Source organism: Eucyclogobius newberryi, unplaced genomic scaffold (genome assembly GCF_026437365.1).
Source record: "Eucyclogobius newberryi isolate DKJ021-1_F unplaced genomic scaffold, fEucNew1.0.hap1 SCAF_1, whole genome shotgun sequence".
In the NCBI taxonomy this organism is placed as follows: domain Eukaryota; kingdom Metazoa; phylum Chordata; class Actinopteri; order Gobiiformes; family Gobiidae; genus Eucyclogobius; species Eucyclogobius newberryi.
Genome location: NW_027315723.1, coordinates 16,557,333 through 16,579,374, shown reverse-complemented (window position 1 = coordinate 16,579,374; position 22,042 = coordinate 16,557,333). Strand labels below are relative to the sequence as shown.

Sequence of the window (22,042 nt, the reverse complement as noted above, 5' to 3'; positions counted from 1 at the left end):
GTCGTGTAGATTCGTCTTTTGCATTAAACATGTTGAATTTTGTCCCTCCATAGAATCCGTAGGCGCGTGGGGAGAGAGGAAATATGGAGCTGGAGAAACGCTGTGAGAAGATTGGTGGCTTGGGGGCGGAGTGATGCTGGTGATGGGCAGAGTTAACGCCGGAGAAGGATTGAGGAGGAGGGGCTTCAGAAGGCGTGTCACTTCCTGTAGCTCCTGAGTCAAGCTGGTCACCTGACGCGACAAAGCGCTCATCTGGAAAGACGTAGAAAATATATTTAAAAGTATATTCAACTTTTCTGGTGGAGGATCTGGAGCTTGATGATAAAGAAGCCTGTCTAATAAAGATGATTATTTTATTATTACTTTATTTTTTTCCAATAATAATAAATTAAATAAACTTGCCCTACTTGTCTCAATGGATATGGATAAGTTAAATCAATGCCATACTGTGAAACATTCCATAAAGACAAGCAGGTGAGCCTTCACTCTAAAATGTACACGGTGCACCTTTAATATGTAATAATAATGATAACAGTAATAAGATAATTGAGTATTGAGTAAATTTCTCATGAATTTCAACATAGACCTTGTCAAAAGTTAAGAGAGGAAACAGGGGGAAATCAGATTTGTGGTCATTCATTTCCATAATGTGGTTGTTTTTAGTGCAAAAACACATTTAAAACTTAAAATGTTGCCAATGTTTTGAAAGAGAAAGAGATTTGAAATACAATTATATGTGTGTTCTTGTAGTGTTCTGTTACCACATAGTGTCTTCTGACCACCACCAATAATGATATATAAACGTATAATAGTTCTACAATTATTTCTATGTGATAAATAGCTATTTTAAAAGGGAAAAGTTGGCAGCATTACCTCATGCTTGAGTTTAGATATTGTTCGCATGGTGTCTGCTGCTTCTGGATCCACTGTGGACGTTAAACACAAACATTATATTTCTATAAGTATAATAAAATACATTTGAATCATCTCTGTATTGAATATAACATTAACCTGGTGATGATGTGTCAGGACTGGGAGGGAAACTGTGGCTTGCACTTGGAGAAAAATCGAATCTTTGAAAGGAATTTTGGTTTTCACCTCCGTCCACAAACCTGCAAATTAACAAAAGTTACTCATCGAAATGTAACTGGAAATCTATGCCAAAATCAATGCAATTATAAGTACAAAAGTGTGTGTGGGGACTGCAATCAACAAAAATAATACAGGTTTACATGCAATACTTTCCCAAATATAATCAGAAATGTTTGTCTTTTAAGGGAAACTGAAATGGGGCAATGAGTCTAATTTGTACCTGAGTCAGCAAATAATGTAACATGTAAATCACTACTTGATCCTGCCGCTCTTAAGGGCCTTATTAGACCCTTTTCCTGTCCCTGGAGTGTTTATTTGACATGAAGGAAGTCACGTTAAATTTAAAAATATATTAATATCCTTATTTTGTGGTGTGGTTAAATAGTTACACCAAGTACAATATAATATTTCACTTTCCGAGTAGCAACAAACCTAAACCCAGACTCTTTCAGGTCTAAAATTAGACTAAGCCCTGGATAAGGTAATTATAAATAATAATTAACCCAAAGGAGGATAAAAACATTGTCTCTGAATAAAATAAATACTGCAGTGGGCCTCATGTGCCACCAGAGGCAGCCTGCACACCACCATTTGAGAAACACTACGTTAAAACGTTCTCAAAAAGTTGAAAGAAGAGTTGTTGTGGAAAACAAAGTGTTAAGATAAATGTGCGCTGTAGCTCTTCATGGAGAGGCCATGTTTGTATCCACTGAGATTCTTCCTTCACCTGAAATGTTGTAGCATTAAACTCACTATCTCCATAGAGATAGCACCAGGCCAACTTAAAGGTCAGATCTGTGGAGAGGCAACACCATTTCTGTCCTTTCATTTAAAGTCCAATCAATTTTGTGTGATACTTGAACTTCAGCCAAGACATTTATTGGCACATTTTATTTTGATGAATTTTAAAAATAGAATCTATCGAAATAAAACAAATCATTAGTGTATCACAGCATGTATCAAGTGCTTAATGAGATGAATGATTCTGTCACACGAGGCAGGTCAGGTATATCAGTCAAAAACCTGAATGAACGAGTCCCGCTCCTCCTTCTCTCACTGCACACACACACACACACACACGCACGCACACACACACGCACGCACGCACACACACACGTTTTCACACACACGCACGCACGCACGCACACACACACACACACACACACACGTTTTCACACACACACACACACGCACGCACACACACACACACACACACACACACGTTTTCACACACACGCACGCACGCACACACACACACACACACACACACACACGTTTTCACACACACACACACACGCACGCACACACACACGCACGCACGCACACACACACACACACACACACACACGTTTTCACACACACACACACACACACACACACACACACACACGTTTTCACACACACGCACGCACGCACACACACACACACACACACACACACACACACACACGTTTTCACACACACGCACGCACGCACACACACACGCACGCACGCACACACACACACACACACACACACACACACACACACGTTTTCACACACACGCACGCACACACACACACACACACACACACACACACACGTTCTCACACACACACACGTTTTCACACACACGCACACACACACACACGTTCTCACACACACACACACGTTTTCACACACACGCACGCACACACACACACACACACACGCACGCACAAACACGCACACGCACAAACATGTTCTCACACACACACACAGTGTGAGCGTGTGTGTGTGAGAACGTGTGTGTGTGTGTGCATTTGTGTATGTGTGAGAATGTGTGTGTGCGTGCGTTTGTGTGTGTTTGTATGTGTTTGCGTTTGTGTGAGTGTGTGTTGTGTGTGTGTGTGTGTGTGCGTTTGTGTGAGTGTGTGTTTGTGTGTGTGTGTGCGTTTGTGTGAGTGTGTGTTTGTGTGTGTGTGTTTGTATGTGTGTGCATTTGTGTGAGTGTGCGTTTGTGTGAGTGTGTGTTTGTGTGTGTGTGCGTTTGTGTGAGTGTGTGTTTGTGTGTGCGTTTGTGTGAGTGTGTGTTTGTGTGTATGTGTGTGCGTTTGTGTGAGTGTGTTTGTGTGTGTGTGTGTGTGTGTTTGTATGTGTGTGCGTTTGTGTGAGTGTGCGTTTGTGTGAGTGTGCGTTTGTGTGAGTGTGTGTTTGTGTTTGTGTGAGTGTGTGTTTGTGTGTGTGTGCGTTTGTGTGAGTGTGTGTTTGTGTGTGTGTGTGTGTGTGTGTTTGTATGTGTGTGCGTTTGTGTGAGTGTGTGTTTGTGTGTATGTGTGTGCGTTTGTGTGAGTGTGTTTGTGTGTGTGTGTGTGTTTGTATGTGTGTGCGTTTGTGTGAGTGTGCGTTTGTGTGAGTGTGCGTTTGTGTGAGTGTGTGTTTGTGTGTGTGTGCGTTTGTGTGAGTGTGTGTGTGCGTTTGTGTGAGTGTGTGTTTGTGTGTGTGTGCGTTTGTGTGAGTGTGTGTTTGTGTGTGTGTGCGTTTGTGTGAGTGTGTGTTTGTGTGTGTGTGTGTGTGCGTGTGTGTGAGCGTGTGTGTGTGCGTGCGTGCGAGCGTTTGTGTGTGTGTGCATGCGTTTGTGTGCGAGCATGTGTGTGCGTGTGTGTGTGCGAGCATGCGTTTGTTTGTTTGTGTGTGTGCGTGCGTTTGTGTGTGCGACCGTGTGTGTGTGCGAGCGTGTGTATGTGTGTGTGTGTGCGAGCGTGTGTGTGTGCGAGCGTGCGTTTGTGTGTGTGCGAGCGTGTGTGTGTGCGTTTGTGTGTGTGTGTGCGTTTGTGTGGGTGTGTGTGTGCGAGCGTTTGTGTGTGTGCGAGCATGTGTGTGCGTGTGTGTGTGCGAGCATGCGTTTGTTTGTTTGTGTGTGTGCGTGCGTTTGTGTGTGCGACCGTGTGTGTGTGCGAGCGTGTGTATGTGTGTGTGTGTGCGAGCGTGTGTGTGTGCGAGCGTGCGTTTGTGTGTGTGCGAGCGTGTGTGTGTGCGTTTGTGTGTGTGTGTGCGTTTGTGTGGGTGTGTGTGTGCGAGCGTTTGTGTGTGTGCGAGCGTGTGTGTTTGTGTGTGCGAGCGTGCATTTGTATGTGTGTGTGTGCATTTGTATGTGTGTGTGTGTGTGTGCGCGTACACACACACATACACACACACACACACACACACACACTGCTGTTGTCTATACTCTTTGAGGAGATCAAACTCTGCTTAGAGACAGTGCAACAGAAAAGAGTATAAGCTCCGCCTGAGATATTAAATTATCCAAAAAAGACCCAGGAATCTCAGTGAAAGTGCCACTAAAGCCTGAGCGTGTGGAGGATTAGCAGCATGAGTTTTCCTCACGTGTCAGTGATGTTTCCTTTAAAACAATCAAAATGGAGATGCTTTACTTCCCACAATGTATTTGATTTGAAAAAAGAAATATGTTCAGCCTCAAAAGGTTAAAGAACATTGAAATCCTAAAAACATCTAATTTTAACTAATACTGAGTCTATAATTATCATTTGGACTTTACACAACATTTAAAAATGTGGTCCCTGAAACAATGAAAGTCTTATAGTACAATACTGAGTAAATTCTACAATATAGGACTAAAAGGTAAAATGAGAAGATGAGAAGGACCAAAAAAAGCCTTGATGTAATGCATGCGATTTATTAACCCTACAAAATATATACTGAGGTTTCATTTAGTGTTTTTCATCTTTTGACAGCTTCTAATCGTCTATAAAAGTACCTGGGACCCAGCTGTGGTTGGGGGCAGGAGAAGCTGACCACAGGGATCTGCAGAGAGGCCGGTCTTGGGCTCGGGTCACTGGGGGGTCTAAAGGGTCTCGGGGGGAGGAGGGGCGAGCGTAAACCATGAGCCAACCGGCCCAAAGGCATTCTGGGAGATCCCTCTGAGCTGGAGCCCTCCTCGTCCTCTTTGATGGAGGCGAGCTTTTTGGCGATGCCCCCGTTGCTTTCCAAATCGACCTTTAAGTAGAACGAGACGAGATCATTGATCATTTACATTTGACTCTCCAATACATGAAAAAAGTCAGGTATTTGGTGTAGCCAAATACTTTTTCAGTTTGCTTTTACGAGAACAGATGACAGAATAGCAATAATAAGGATAGTGTGTTAAAATGTAATATATTTTGGTAATATTTTGAATATTTTGATTTTCATTTGTGAATGTCCAAAAATGTGCTGCTTTTGGTTTTGAAGAGAAGACCTTCTGCCCAACCCTAGACATGACTATTTTTTTGTTTTGTTTTATTTGTTTGGATAAAAGTTGTCCAATAGACCAATACAAAATAGTGAATGTAATTTTTAAAAGTACCATTATGTAATTTTAATGTCTCCTTTAATAAATAAATCAAAGTAAACAATGAAGGTTTAAAACATGACAACATATTACCAATACGTATTTAAAAAACATTCAAACAGCAGACACATTGAAAAAATGCACAAGTACAAAATGCTCCTCTGTGCAATAATAAAATAAACAAAAAAAAAGCACGTTGAAATAGAATGTAGTGCTGCATTTGTCCACCAGGAGGAGCTTGTGCGCCGTGTAAAAGGTTGAGTCATTCACAATCGCCAAAAGTCCATTCATTTTATCACAGGAGGAATCTCATTCAAACTAAAGCAAATCCACTGAGGCATCAGCCAGTGCAGCTTTAATAGGTTATGAAGCATTGGATTTCTGCCTCAAAACTCGAAAAATCCTTGTCAATGTGGACCAATTTCTTTTTACACATTCTATCATCAATAATGGGCAGTTTTCCAGGGATCTATTTTGCCGAAATTGCGCTCTATTGTACCATAGCCTTAAATATATATAGATAGGTGTGTCTGGAAAGTACCTCCAGTCCAGACCTTAGTTGCCATGAAATGTATATGCAAAATGCCAGCAGGGGGCACAAGGACTGGATATGTTTTTGATGTGGGAATAACATTTTAATTTAAAAGCTCAACAAGTCAATTTTTCATAAAACTATAGAAACTAGAAACAAAAACGTATTGGTGCACTGAAAATATTGATTATGGTAATGTATCAAGACTTCTTGGCAAATACTTATCGAGATTTATTCATAATCCAATTCATAAACCTTCTGATATTAAGAGCATTGTGAACATGAAATTTCAAAGCATTTTGTTCTACGAATTACAAAAAACATACATTTTAGTAAACTTTAAGACCTTATTTAGGGTGTATAAGGAGATGTATTATATCTTAGCAATAACCAGCCCTTCCTGGTTGTACACACTTTCAATCTCTTTCCCCATATCTAGAGGCAGATGCAGTCCAAAATTGCGCTAAAAATAACTTCTACTCTTTATTAATTTAATAACTACATATGTTTAAGGTTTCAAATGTATTGCAGCTTATTTCATCGTACGACGTTGCCTATGCCATGTCCTACATTCTCCATCGACACTGAACGCTACAGTTGACATTATAGAGACATTCAACAACACGAAGATCAAATCATTTACATCTGACATGCTCCGCGGATAGCACATGAGGCAGTAAACAGGGAGGCGCCCGCCTATATGCCCCTTTAGTGTGGCGCTCTGCTGTCTTCTTATCCAGGGTGGCATGTGCCTTCCACACTCGCTGTGAAATCCCCAACACATCTCGCTCGTGGTCCCTCCAGGCAAAACCGCAGCTAAATTTAAACCTCTGTGAGCTAAAAATACCAGCAGCCGACACGTGCGATCAAGACCGAAGAAAGGAAGACAACAAAAAGATGGGGAGCAGAGAAGGCTTGTGCGGTAGAAGTGTGGAGAAATGCTCAATTAGGCTGGAAGTGTTCATCAAAAGTGTTGACACATCTGCCCCTGCAAGCCAAACATTTAAACTCACATTTAACGTGTACGTAAATCACAGTTCACATGATTACGTTTACGTTTTAGAGACAATTCTTACCTATATCTCCCTAGTTAGACAATTTTGGTAAAGCTTATCATTTTACATCTTGTTTGTAAATGGTTTGACATCAAAACAAAGGCCAAAGCTCTTCTAATCTACACAATAGTGATGATCTGAAAATAAAACTTTACGGCAACACCTTGTCATGTCAGAAATCTAATTCATTTTGCTGTGTTTTGGATGAATTTGATAGAGGGATTACACTGTGTTACTTTTCTTGTCTTTTTTATGTAAAACTATGATAAGGTACTAACCCACCGAAAGTCAGATATTGAGCTGAACAGTCTTTAATCAGGTTTAATGTTGTTTCCTCATAAACAATATACCATAGGTTGCATTTTGTTTCATTCACATGTTTGAGTAAAGCAGCACATTTAGTCCCGTCTCCCTCTAGAGAGCACAGAATGCTCTCCCACCTCTCGAAATCATCAGGTGGTACTCCAGAAAGGGCTCCAGGTGTTACAGTCCATTCACCGTCACCAGACTCATTCAGACCGTGCCATCTCTACACAGGTAAACGACCTCCTTGAGCTCTTTGTGTCCTCTGCTTGTGTTTTAAATATCAACATTTCATAGTAGTGATGATGCATATGGTATTTATTTAGATATGCTTGGAATACTGATTCAAAAGTGTCCAAAAGTAGTTAAAATAGGCTGAGTAGTACATAAAATAGGGCTTTTAATAAAAATAAAGTTTGGAATGATTTTAAGAATGTACTAAATGTTTATTAGATACAGGCAGGGAGAGAGAATGGATTTATATAAATGGACAATTGACCGGTGAGTGTTTGGGAGGCAAAGGTAGCTTGGTTTACATAAAGTAGGAACTATCCTGACCCAAGCCTGCATGAAAGGCAAAACAAAACAAAAATACTGGCCAATATTATGCCCAGATTCATTTCTTTTTGGGAGATTATGGCAAAAATGTGTTAAAGATAAATATTGTATAAATACCTGTGACTTAAACTCTCCATTACCGTAATTTCTATACTATTTACGCATTTAAAACCAGTGTCAAGGCACGTGATTGTAGCATTTTTGCCCCGCAGCCTGTTTCGTCCTGATGTTTGCACGTCCCGTCTCCATCTGTCTGTGTGGCTCTATATTTATCCAACCAGGGATGACCCTCGCTCCCCCACCCAGATGACAGCTCTATTTTTAGGTCCACATCGCCGTGCTCGTCCCGTCCCCGGAGGTTTGGTACAGTGAAGAGAATAACAGGCTTTTAAATGCCAAATGGGTCACTTTGTTTACATGATGAAATCTTGAATTAAAGAGTTTATCATCCTAGATAATCTTTTTGATATGCACTGGTAATTCCACTTGTAATTGCTTTCTATTTTTCATTCAAAGTAAATTATCTGCAGATTGAAAAGAAAAAAACTGCACTCATAAAAGCACAATTTTGCAAGAATAAAATGTGTCTGCACAAGCCAGAAAAATGAAGAGAGTCAAATAAAACATGTATAATCTACTATTTAACACATACTACTTTGAAATTCACATATAAACCAGAAAGGTTACCCATAATTTCATGGTCTAACATCACCAGGAGGATTATTTTTACTCTGTGATAAAGTACAAGTGGCATGTTTCCAGATTTGGCTAAGCCTCTGGTTGTACTTTAGTTCTGCTCTGTCTGTGGCTCACCTGGGAAAAAAAAACAAAACACTTTACATCAGGCAGAGAAAGCCAGGCACCACTCCTTCCCCAGGGCAGGGTGATCTGTGCCAACCAAAACTCATTCTTACCTCCATCTGACCACTCACTCCATTTCAGTCTAAAATGACTCAAATGCATAAAATAGGGTCCAATATGGATTTTTTAAGACAATGCAAAAAATTGATATTTGTCTTGCTGCTGTGGCCCATAGCTAATATTAAGATGTTTTCCTTCCACAACAAGGTCCACATGTTTTTTTTAAATTATAATAAATTCAACAATTAACCTTTCACTTTTCATTCATTCATTTTCAACCGCTTGTTCCCATTAGGGGCCGCGGGGCCACTGGAGCCTGTCCCAGTGACTCTGGAGCCAGCTCGTTGCAGGGTTAACCTTGTGCAAACATTTAGCTTTAATTGCTCTTCTGTTTCCATTTGTACTTATTAGTTTGTTCAAATCTGATGCAAATACTGGTGTCATTGTTTTTTATTTTTTTTTAGTATCAGTCCAATACCAATAACTGTGAAACCTTCTGATATCACAGCACACCTTTACACGTGAGACTTGCAGGGTTCATATTCACAAAGAAATTTGGCTCTTAAATTATTTAGTCAAAGCAGGATTTTAATGACAAAGTTATCTAATAGTAACAATGAAATAGTTTGTAAGGGTATAATAAAACTCTGAAGAACCTTTACAAACATCTATAAATGGAACAAGCAGGGTTAATTTTACTTTTTGCAATTTGTGAAGTAAAATGTATCTTATAGTTGGACTATAAAGATTTATCATCAAATATCGAAGGGATACACATCTTTAAAATCAGTATTTGGAACCAATTAAAGAGCTACTTTTCCCCAAACAAGTGCATTGAGGATTGTCAATGATTTTCCATGACCATAAACTAATTCTAAATTTTAAAATTGTGGTTTTCTTAGCAATATTCATTTGCCATTTTGATGATACATGTCAAACATAGCAGAGCTTACTGTGAATCTGATATTGTTTAAGAGTTTAAGTGTGTGCAAAGCATACAAAATATATATTATCCGTTATGATGGATTGAGAATTGAAGCAGCTTGGCTATCAGAGGGAAAACCACCACCAAAAATCCCACCATATCGCAATATACAACATATTTCCTGCTCCATATTTCAGTTCAGCCCAATGCCAAACGATTACATAATTAATCCAGTATGTACTCGCCAATGTAACACGTTTCAAACCCTGCCAATGCACTGGTCTGGTCCCTGGGTAATTCTTTGGCTTGTCTGCTCTAATTAGCAGCTTTACAGTACTGCTCTTGATGGTATGCATATGCTAATTCACGTGTGCGCTAAAGTGAAACGCTAACTGTAAAAAGCTGACATATTTATAGTAGATTTGGACCAGTATCCCATGTGTGAGTGACCAGGGCTGAAACGTCCCAAAGCCAGATGGTTAATCCTTTTCCAAACACACGTACATGAGGAGAGGGTCAGTGGGGAGAGTACATGAATTAAATAAGGTTCTTCTACTGGATTATGAAATAACGCTATCAGATAATAATAATATAGCCAAAATACTATGACTCGAAGGCTAAAGTTGACTGGGATTTAGCTTTGATTTATGGATGGGTATGCAGATGTATAAAACCATGATGTAATAACCAAATGAATGCACATTATTTGTCATTTTACTGTAACGATTGTGTTCATATGGATTTGAGGTAAATTATTTCTGACATAGCGGCATAATTTCAAGCGATTGCACAAAAAATGTAGGCATTCCTTCTGACTGTGTGTGTTATTTCATAATCCATACATTTTGTGAGTAATATTTGAACCTCAATTTTGAAATGTACAGGTGTGGTTTAGCACATTTCTGCAAAACTACAACTAGTTTGCAAATCAGATTGTCAAGATATTATTTCAGTCAACCCTGCACACCTTTATTTATGAATTGCTGTTAAACCGCATCTCTTAACAGCTGAGTTACCTCATTGTTGCGTCCCTCGCGCAGGTTGTAAGTGAGGTCATGCTGGATCTCGCTCACAAACCTCTGGGCGTAGTCGGGGTACAGACTGAGCACCTCGCGGAGCCCCTTCAGACTGATGTACTGCAAGTCACAGTAGGTCAGAGCCTTCACACACGCGTTTGTCTTTATGACCTCCTCCTGGGTCAGGCAGTCCGAGCCAATCAAATCACCCCGCCCTAAAAAGATAAGAGGGGAGTAAATTCACAGTTCCAATTAGAATATTTAACTTCCAGCCAAGACCGCACACATTTACTGTACTCTACATTCTTAAAACATTTTGGTCTGCAATATTATCCTGTCTCTACAACGTCCGATGTGTGTGACTGACAGGCAGTTTAATCAATTAGAAAATCTCTTGGTAAATTTATGTCAAAGAAACATGGCTTATGGGTGGAAAAAAATACATGCATAAAATAACACAGAGAACTGAGAAATGCGGATTTCTGCAAAATCAACAAGCAAAGCCCTAAACTCTGTACATCTGAGCTCAAATAAAAGTATAAAAGATATATTTTATATTAATAGTTATTGTTGTGCAAAGCTAAGGTCAAGAGGTCGCTTTGACTAAATGATTATAAATATTTTGTATAATATTCAATTGTAATACTGCGGCCTGGGGCGGTTAACAGTCTCGTAGAAATGTTACTAGGTCATTATAGTGCTATAGTCATATTTCAAAGGACTCAGATTTACTTTATTCATATTTTGTAAGACATAAATGTACTACTCCTCAGCATTTGCAATAGTATAATGGTAGTTGTAGTACCTCCAGCAGTACTGGTAGTAGTAGGATCAAATTGTGTTTCTACTCATTAAAATGTAATTAATTCTCTCTGAAATTAAATTAATCAAGAAAATACACAGGAAAACAAGAAATAAACATTTAAACATGCTAATGAGAATGAGATGGAGGAGGAAGTGTGCTCGGCTGGATGGATCATGATTCATTTGGCATTTAGAAATCTGGGTCAGAAAAACAGGGCTTTCCCAGACACTTGCATTGTGCATCCTTTCCACAAAAACCCAAATACACATCCAACATCACTGCCACTGCAATAAGGACTCTGTGTAGTTTATTATTTAGACATTGTTAAAATGTATAAAACTGTTAAAATGTGCTTTCACTGCTTTACGTGCCTGAACCCAATCCAGCAGCATTAGCTCAGTCTGGTTCATCTATTTATGCAGATTCAAGCTGTTGTTGCTCCAAACACTGCAGCTAATTATCAGGTACGACATTGTAAAGCTGCACAATGTAACTTTTATTGTGAAGGGTCCGCCACCTGCTTGTCTCCCAGTTAACTTTTGTCATATGCCCACCATTCTAGACATTTGGTTGTTGTTTTTTAACCCAAAACATTTTAATTGTCATCCAAAAGTCATTTTCTCTCTGATGAGCTACAAATAAATCATTCCCCCTAATTACATTGTTGCATAATGCAAAACAACCCTGATGAAAAACAACACATGTTGCAACTGTCATATTTTATAACTAGTTTATATTTGGAATAAAAGTAAGACATAAAACAACACTAGTGAGCGAAGCAGTTAAAATAAGGCTAAAACAAGAGTCGCTAACTCTAAATTTAGATGCATCTAAGACGGCTTGACCATCCAATCAAGAACACAGGCATTTGTTTACATCTGGACAAACTTCATTCTGTTAATAGTGACACAATTGTGACTTCAGGGAAGTCACAATTGTGCATGGCAGAATATCTGGTGGTGGTCATGATGTGGCACAAGAAATATGATACAAATGATGAGTGTTGACTGGTGTATAGGAATAAAATTAGCATGACTAATAATGTGTTTATACTTTTAAATATTTACACACCATATTAATGTCCTGGCTATAATTCCAAAAAACAGCTTTTATTAGCCCTTTTATTGAAGAAAGTGAATGTAGCTGTATTTATGTAATGGATGATTATAATGTGGTAACTGGGCTGAATAATGCTAGCAAAGTATTCTGTAAGAGAAGCTAAACAAAGTGTCAGACCAGGACTGAGCACGTGACTAAACTCCATCAGCTCCAGAGAAGCCTCCAGCCACTTCTGCGGGTCGACCAATGAAAAAGAAGCAAACGGGAAGGCAGTTTAAAAACGCTGTGCACTTCATAAAGAGGAACGAGCAAACTCTCTGATTCTTTAGCCTGTGGCCTGGATCAGATCAGTTTGCCAGTCAGCGATTAGGGCACTGCTCTCACGGTGTTACACTGAATGTTAATGTACATTGCCAGGCTCGACGTTTTCTGTCCTGCTTACATCTGTGATCAAGGATAAAAGGAGGAAAAGATCCAGGATAGAAAATGCTCAAACGTCATGAGCAGCACTGATGAGCATTTCAGTGTTGGATGTAAACACAGGACTCACCTGTGCACATACACAAGCAGACAGATGTTCACTATGTTACTCTGCAAAGACTATGGTGGACAAAGTTAAGCATTGAATCGGTATGTCCACTTAGCAGCAGGGACATGATTAGGTGACCTCCGCAATCAGCCTTCTAATCCCTGGAAAAGTAAGATAATATGTCCATCGTGGCTGCACTGATTAAAAGGCAAAGGCAAGATTAACAAACTTTCTTCTTTCTTCTGTGTTTTGTCAGGGTTATATTCAAAACTAAAACATGCAAGTATCAATATAGGGTATCAAATTGTATTGACATTTTGCAGGAAAATAACTGATGTTTTATCATGTGCATTGCAAATAAAAAAGGAATTGATAGATTTTATATATATATATATATAGTAGAGGTATAATTTGTGGTACGTGGCTTTTAGCACTAATCAGACATTGTTGAAGATAAAAACTAAAAGCTAATGACAGGTTTAGCTAAAGAATAACTGGAAATAATACGGTAATAATTACATAACATTTTGTTGACTAAAGACTTTTGGCTTATTCTTGACTAAAACGCATTTGAGTGAAAAGTTAGACACACAAATGAGTGTAATTGTAATGTTAAAACAGATGACATGTTTAGTCCCAGATTAAGCTAAGGACCAGTCTTGGTTTAGTCCCAGATCTTGCATATATAGTCCTACAGCGTACCTGAGACTGACTAATTTATACTTAGTTTAGACGGGGTTTATTTCTCATTTGCAGCCATTTGAAGTTGATTCTGTAGCTTTTATGGCCTGCAACCCAAATTATGCTCAGTCCAGCACAGTCCAAAACAGAACGACATGAGCTTCGAGCTAATATGAGCTGTTTTTGTCAGTCTTCTTACATCATAATGGCTTGGAGTAAAAGAGACATTATTTTGGAAACTTGACTTTTTTTAAGGAACAGTGCACAAGAACAAGTGGACCTTCATCAAAATAAGTAAAATATATTGGAAATAGTTCACCACTACCAATTATGACAAAAATGTAACGTCTTAGAGAGGTTTGCCATGACTGTTTAAGTGCAATAAAAAGTCTATAAAATCTTATTTTGCTCCTCAAGGCAAGGGAGTTAATAATAAAGCAGGCTTAGAATAAGATAGCAACAAATCCTTCTTCATGATCTGTCACTAAATTGTCTAAAGTACAAGACTCTAAAGTTTTGTATGTGTCGGTGCTGCTTTAAAGGTCCCATAACATGCAAAATCGACTTTTCAGAGCTTTTAACCTTCTTACATTGCTAATGGTGCTTCATATATGTACCCAGAGTGTTTTTTGATTGATTCTCGCAGTGTTTAGCTATAGTACAGACTATCTCCTTTCCTCCAATCTCCAAACTGACGGGGGGTGTCTACAAGATGGCGTCATAACCACAGGCACGCGTCACCATCCCCCCTCACCCTCACCCTCCCGCCTGCCGCCTCCCGCCCCCTTCCCCCCGGCTCCGCGCTGCTGCAGGCTCGTCTCCCCATACAAGCCCCGGAGTTTTTCTGCTTCGATTTACGACGAAACACGGCTCAAAGAGGCCCAAAACGTCATTAATGATATCGCACTCTTTACTATTATCACAATTACCAAAAAAAACAGGAAATAAGAGCGCGATGGACATTAGACTTTTTATATATATATATATATATATATATATATCTGTTCTGCGCACGCTGTAGAATAAACACCAGATTTATTTAGTCTCAAAGTAGTGTTGATCTCAAGTTCTATCGTTTCTCACTCACTGGCGCGGAGCTGCGCAGCGCGGAGCAGACAGCTGTGGGGGACACACTACGTCACGGGTGGGCGGGGCACACACGCGCTCTGAGACTATGTCACGGGTGGGCGGGGCACACACGCGCTCTGAGACTATGTCACGGGTTGGGCGGGGGAGCCAGATCGCTCTTCGCAAGGGTGGGGGCGAATATCAAACCAAGCCGTTTGCATTTCCGGGTTGGTGAGGGGGTCCAAGGTCTGGGTGATATTTCTTAACTATTATGTTAAGGGTGTTGCACAACCCTTATTATTATCAATAATACACTTAGGATAGACTACGAAACGTGAAAAAAAGCATGTTATGGCACCTTTAAGGGCTGGTCTTTATGTCCCTCTGGGAGAAAAATGCATTTTGAGAAAACAGCCTTAAACGTTACATACAAAACATCTTTAGGGGTAGATTGTTTCCAGGAGGGACTGTGATTATTTATATTAGTTTTTTTTATGAGATAGACATTTGTTGTAAATATATAGACATGGCCCTTCTGCGTGCGAAACTAATCAGGTCGCTGCTACAACACATTTAAAAATCTTAACAATTAGCTCTTCCAAGAGTCAATGTAAATCAAGAAACACAGTAAACACTGGAACAATCCAAGGAATGGCTTTATCTCCATGGAGACAAACAGGTCTGTGGAGAGGAACCCTGTGGAGAGCTCATAAGAAGTGTTTTTCAAGGTATTTTTGAGCAATAAATAGACCTTAAATGCCATACTATGAAACATTCCAAACAAAGTAATAACATCTCCATGGGACAAGCTTGTGGCGGACCGGAAAAGTTACGCTGGCCAGCTTTAAAACAAGCACAACTTACCAAGGATAGCCAGCACAGTGTTGTCTTTGAGCACCTCCATGGATCCGGAGCAGACAAAGTAAATGGCCTGAAGCGCGTCCCCCTGTCGGATCAGGAACTCCCCGGGGGCACAGAACGACGTCTTTATGATGAGCGACAGGGAGCGCAGGCACCCCCTACTGGCCAACTCGAACAACGGCAACTGTAGAAGCTCCTTGTTCAAATGCATGGCGATGTCGGCCCTCAGCTCGTCTGGGAAATCTTTCAGCAACTAGTGACAAGACGAACAACAATGTAGTTTGCATTATGGATACTGGACCTTTGGATTGGTAGACAAACAATTTTCAAACTGCGAAAGGAGGAAGTAGGTATTTAAATCTATGTAACTTGTCATCCTGTCATTCCTGTTTGATTCAGAAAAGGTTTTACAATTAGATGTAGTCTATTTTATCATCATCAATAGTCAGGTACTGCAGCTTTAAACACATTATAATTTGTATGTATATTTAATGTGGTCATGTTTGTGCCATTTCCGTGCAAAATAACACTTCTTGTGAAATATGTGGGCAAGTGACAAGTTAAATCCATTCACCTTCCCACTGCCAATAGATGTAGAAACAATGCATTATGTGGACATTTTCCATTCAAAAAATATAATACTTTGTTTTAAATTAAATTGTTGTAAATTGACAGTCAAAGTAAGTCCAGACTACAAATATCCAAGATTAATATAAAAATTGACATTGTATTGTATCCTCAAGCCTCATTTTAAAGCAATGCTTTTAACCAATAGAGCTGCTCCTGTTTGCACCACTGCCTTGTCGGTAAAGCTGATAAGCTAGATTAAAAGCATGGATATACCCAGTGGTTTATCAGCAATGAAGCCGCCAATCCATTAAATTAAATAGCTTCCACATTGACGTGACAGAAATCCTTCACACGACTTTGTTTTGAACTGAAACCTAGCAGCAAATCATCATGTTTTTAAGACCAATTTTAGAAACCAGACTTCCCTTGATCCCATTTTAACTGACAAGGGCATTCCAGACCAAAGCAAATGTGACCAAACAAAACAGGACGCAACACAAAAGCCTGTCCAGATGTATTTACTGGAATAAATATTTAAAACGTTATTCATTTTTCCATCAAACCTTTTTCCTTCTGAAGATTCTTACCTTGGCTCACCTTGGATACTGCTTTTTCTGTGTACGGTACCTTTTTAGTTGCTATCAAATAAAAAGGGTGCATTGTTTGATATTACTTTTTCTCCCATTTTGATTTAATAACGCCACAATGTTTGTTATAAATCATCTTTTGGTATATCTGTATAGTCCAGATAACAACTATCAATTATTAAAACAGTCAACAATTATTTTAAAAGTTGATTAGACAAGATTATTATGATTAATAGTTGCAGTCCTTCTGTTGTTGGCTACTTGTGCTTGATAATCTGCAACGTATTCTACAAAAATGGCCACAAAAGTCCAGAAATTGCATGAAAACTGCTCAGCTACAATTTGACATCTTATACAATACTTACGTCACTGACATCGATGCCGTTATTGACCGACCATGTTGTCTGGAAACACTCCATGACTCGCTGCTCCAGGGCTTTGGGCAAACGGTGGACGCGAATAAAGTCCTTCAGGTCCTTGGTCCTGGTGTGGTAGAGCGAGCGGCGCGAGTACATCCTCTGAATGATGGCAGTCACGTTTCCAAACACCACCGCGTGCATCAGAGCTACAGGAAATACAAAACATTAAATGTTTAGGTTTAAAATAGAATATCAATAATGTTTCATTTTATGTTGTCCAATTGATCAAACAATACATGGAAACAGTGGCACAGATTGTCTTGTGATAATCAGAGAGGCTGTTGGTGGAGATTGGCAGCCACATTTCTGTAAATCTGCTCCAGGGCACATGTGGCAACATTCTATAGCTTATGACCACTGAGTGTAGAGTGCAATAATCTATAAATATACATTACATTTCTAATATTCTTCTAATAATCTTCTGTTGATGGAATAAAAAGTATTTGTAGTAGATTTTGCATGTCCTCTTTTTGCATGTCCTCTGTGTGTTACGGCTCATTGTTTCCTGCTTCCTCCTGTTGAAGACATGCATTACTATGTAAATTGATGGCTTGAAATCCCACATGGGAACAAAATGGAGAGTGAATGACTATCGCTCTGTTATTAAGCTGTGATTGTGTAGATTGGACCTGCCTCGTGATCCAAGTAGCTTTGTCCAAATAACAGCCTTCTGCAGCCCACAAGGACATAAGTGAGAGCAAATGGAATGGAATTGAATAAAATATGACATAGAATACAAATTATATTATGTGACTGCAAAAAAAAAACTTTTTGTAAAAGGTCAAATAAGATCAAATAAAGCTGGACTACAGATATTAACATTTGCTAAATGATCATATTTACTGAGTAACTTAATTTAGAAACACACAAAAAAAAAAAATTATGTTACATAGTTCCAAAAGTGTTTTTATGACCTCATAATATCATAGGCTCATTGGTAGAATTTTCCTTTTAGTTTTCAGTTTGTAAATAGTTTGACCTGGTTTTTGGTTAATATTTTAATTAATTAGTTAATTACTGAGCCTCTCTATTTGAAACAAAAAACAAGCACAAGTTGATTTGAATCTTTAGCACAATTGTAGTCAGGAGAAAGCTCTCAAACCACAAGATTAATATGACAAAAATTAAAAGGAAAAGGTTTGAGGATTTTCCTGTTTGGTCATTTCTTTCAAAAACTGAAATTGTCAGTTTTCAACATGAACAAATGCAACATCAAAATAAAGAACCAGAACTAAACCCGACTAGACCAGAACCAAACCAAGTTACCAAACCAAGTCTACTTCTGGACTAAACTGGGCTCAAACCAGGACCAAACTAGAACAACTGTGAACTTAGCACAAGTGACTAAACCTCACCTCCAATCAGCATGGTGCATATAGAGAATATCTTCTCCGAGTCCGTATTGGCTGAGACATTTCCGAAGCCCACACTGGTCAGACTGCTCAGGGCGAAGTACAGCGACGTGACATAGGAGCTCCGCACAGAGGGGCCTCCGCTCAGAGTCATCCCAGAACCGAGAGCCCGAACGCGGGTACGGACCGGAGGAGACAGCCCTGAGGAGTTCCACTGGCTGTTGTTGGACACTGCTGCTGATAAGGTGGGCTGGGCATAAAACAATAGGAGAGAAACGATTTTTGTGAAAAATATGTCTTTGGTCCCCAATACATAAATAAACACTGCAAAATATAGTCTATACTAAAGTAGACACTGATGGACAAACCTGACCCTGTAGGGCTGTTCAAAGCTTCAGAGCAGAACGTAAATATAATTCTATGTTGCATTATGTAACGGTTGTTATGGGGGTTCTTTCAGCTACTTATCTCTATGAAGAACTCTGACTGGAATGTTCCACAGTATAGCATTAAACTTATATATATATATCTTAATATATTTTACTACGGGTGTTTTTATAGCTCAAAAATATCTTGAAAAACATGTAGCGTGAGCATGTTTGACAACCTGCTTGTCTCCATGGAGAGAGATAAGTTTAATGACATATTGTAAAATATTACAGACAAAGCAAGGGCGTGGCAACAAGCAGGTGGCGGACCAAGTGGCGGACAGAAAAGTTGCATAGTGCTCCTTTAAGGACAGTCTAACCGGATTAAATATAGAATTACAGTTTGAGAACAACAGTAACAATAAAGTGAACAACATTTTGACCTAAACCACTTGGTAGGTTTTTAGATTTATACGTGCAGTGAAATGTGGACATTTCTCCTGTTTACTAATTCAAAAAGTGTCAAAAAGGCCCAAGGATGATGCAAACATTGGCAATATTTTGTCATTTATTGCTGTTTTGCATTGACGCATGCGACCTGGCTGGCCACATACGGTGTATTGGCAACTATGGACAAAACATTAGAGCAAATTATCATTTAAAAACGTAATTCAGTAGTTACTTATTTATTTATTAACCTTTATTTAATAATGGGTGAGAACCCATTGTGACCGAGGCCTCATTTTCAAGGATGACCTGGGGCAAAGAAAAAAACACGGCAGCAAACTTTCCAAGCTGCAGGAGCAGCATAGGAACATGCCAGTGCTTACACGAGGCACCGACAAGCTGTACATATTGTGTATGTATTTATTGTCGTATTAAGCCTCAATCTTTCTTAATAAACTGTTCATGCTGTGTCAAGGCTATTCAAAGTGTAGCTATTATAAAGAGTTCTTATTATTATTGGACAGACTTAATCCAGTGTACACAAAAATCTACAGCTTAACAGGTAATCAAGCTGTAGTTTAATACCCAAAAATATAATCTCATTAATATTATTAATTTCTTCTGGTCATTGTCCTTGCATGAAATCCTTTAATGAATAATAAATACAATCAGATAATTAGGTGATAAAAAAGCAGATTTCATTTGAATAGAATGCATTTAGCAGTTTTCTCACCTCTGGGTCGGAGATGCCCAGCAGGGAGGTGAGCGGGGAGAGGAAGTAGGGCGTCCCCAGCCGTTTTGCCAGTTCATGTAGCCACCCTGCCAGAAAGAAACATCACAAGGCAGTTGTACAAGGACAAATCAAACTCAAGTTTTGACCTTTTGTGGTTAGCTTCATTAGCACAGCGCTGCAAGGCCTGCTGGGTAATTATTTCAGTAATTGTGCGAGCATTCAGAAACGGACCACACCAGACAGGGTGGGAAGTGGTTTAATAAAACGTCAACTTATATTTGTGTTATGGCCGAGAACATGTCAGCGAATGTCAGCGGAGTCCTCCATACTCTGTCAAGGATTTGTTCAATTCAAAGAGAGACAGACAGATAGCTAGAAGGGGAAAGAGAGGGAGAAAGAGAAAGAGAAAAGGAAAGAGTGCAAGGAGTTACGGAGATAGAGACAAGAGAGGAGAACGAGGTGGAGAAAGCGAGAGATGCATTATTAGAGCCTGTCTGAAGTGTTGCAGCATGTGGTGGTGATAAACTACATTAGGAAACATTTACTGACACATATAGAAAAATAGTGTGTCTGTGTGTGTCAAATTATTGTCGAAAACTGTCAAAAATGTATTTAATAAAATACTAATGAAAAAAAGATGCTAATCAGATAAATAGAATGAAGAAATTATATAATATCATTGCAGAATTGAAATTGGTCTTGAGCCTTGAGTTTGAGATTTTAGTAAAGAAACCAAAAAACACCACCATCAACAACAAAATGTGTATGTACAATCTTCCTTAACCTTTAAAGGGATATCTCAATAGATTTATTTATTTCCTTCATTTTTCCATTTCTTTGCCCTCTCTCACTTAAGCAGACCTAAACCAGGACTCAAGCAGACCTAAACCAGGACTTAAGCAGACCTAAACCAGGACTAAAGCAGACCTAAACCAGGACTAAAGCAGACCTAAACCAGGACTAAAGCAGACCTAAACTCTCTCTCTCTCTCTCTCTCTCTCTCTCTCTCTCTCTCTCTCTCTCTCTCTCTCTCTCTCTCTCTCTCTCTCTCTCTCTCTCTCTCTCTCCAATCTGGCCTCCACAGTCACATCTGTCCCTCACAAACTGCCCCAGGTTCTGTCTGTCTAAGGCTACTACAACCAATAGTATAACTGCAACAACTTCTACTGTTATGACATAAATCATATTCCAAAAGATACATGGTTATACATTTTAACAAAAATGTACTATAGCTTTCACTTAAAGGCGTAATGGACAATTTTTTGGCGATTTGAGAACGCAGGCGGAAGTGCGCATGCGCCCTCCCCGTGTGGACTGATACAACACACATGTGCGTTTGTTTATTAGCGCGACGGATCGCATCGCATCTCTCGTCTCCCGTAGATTTCTGTCCACTTCTGCGTCAGCTCGAACTGTCTTTCTCCGTCTTCATTTTGCCCCGTACACTGAGGGAACTATATTATGATAGATCAATGCGCTTAGGCACGCGGAAACGTGGGACAAGCCACACGCGGCTGCAGGTGAGCGATAGGTGCGTTTTATGATTGATACGTGGCAGGACTAATCGGCCGTCCACACCACGAGGAAATAAGACTCAGATTTGGGCCAAAAAAATCGTCCATTCAACCTTTAAGTCATCAATTTGAGTTGCTAGGTCTAAACCAGGTCTAAACCAGGTTTAGACCTGGTCTAAAGCACATGTGATAGATACTGACCATTGCAGCCTGTGAACAGCTCACTCAAGTTGCAATAAACATGGACTAAACCAGGATTAATCCAGCACTAAACCTCTGATAGATACTGACCACCTAAGACCAGGAACACCCCACGAGAGCTGCAGTTTTGGTGTTGCCCTGACTACTAAAAAATGGTCAAACTCTCTTAAATCCTATGTTTCCTTTCAACTTTGAGA

The 22,042-nt window shown here is 39.5% G+C and overlaps 1 protein-coding gene across 1 annotated transcript in view; it reads right to left on the bottom strand.

Annotated features, from left to right (window-relative positions):
• LOC140354626 (voltage-gated delayed rectifier potassium channel KCNH8-like) overlaps positions 1-22,042 on the bottom strand; it is a 90,808-nt gene that overhangs the window by 436 nt on the left and 68,330 nt on the right. The window contains exons 8-16 of the mRNA XM_072439746.1: positions 20,131-20,216; positions 18,586-18,832; positions 17,177-17,376; positions 15,658-15,907; positions 10,652-10,866; positions 4,829-5,067; positions 1,012-1,112; positions 874-926; positions 1-252 (exon numbers count right to left, since the gene is read on the bottom strand). The exon at positions 1-252 is cut by the window's left edge and continues 436 nt beyond it. Of these exons, the coding sequence (XP_072295847.1) occupies positions 1-252; positions 874-926; positions 1,012-1,112; positions 4,829-5,067; positions 10,652-10,866; positions 15,658-15,907; positions 17,177-17,376; positions 18,586-18,832; positions 20,131-20,216 (1,643 nt within the window). The remainder of the gene's footprint in view (positions 253-873; positions 927-1,011; positions 1,113-4,828; positions 5,068-10,651; positions 10,867-15,657; positions 15,908-17,176; positions 17,377-18,585; positions 18,833-20,130; positions 20,217-22,042) is intronic.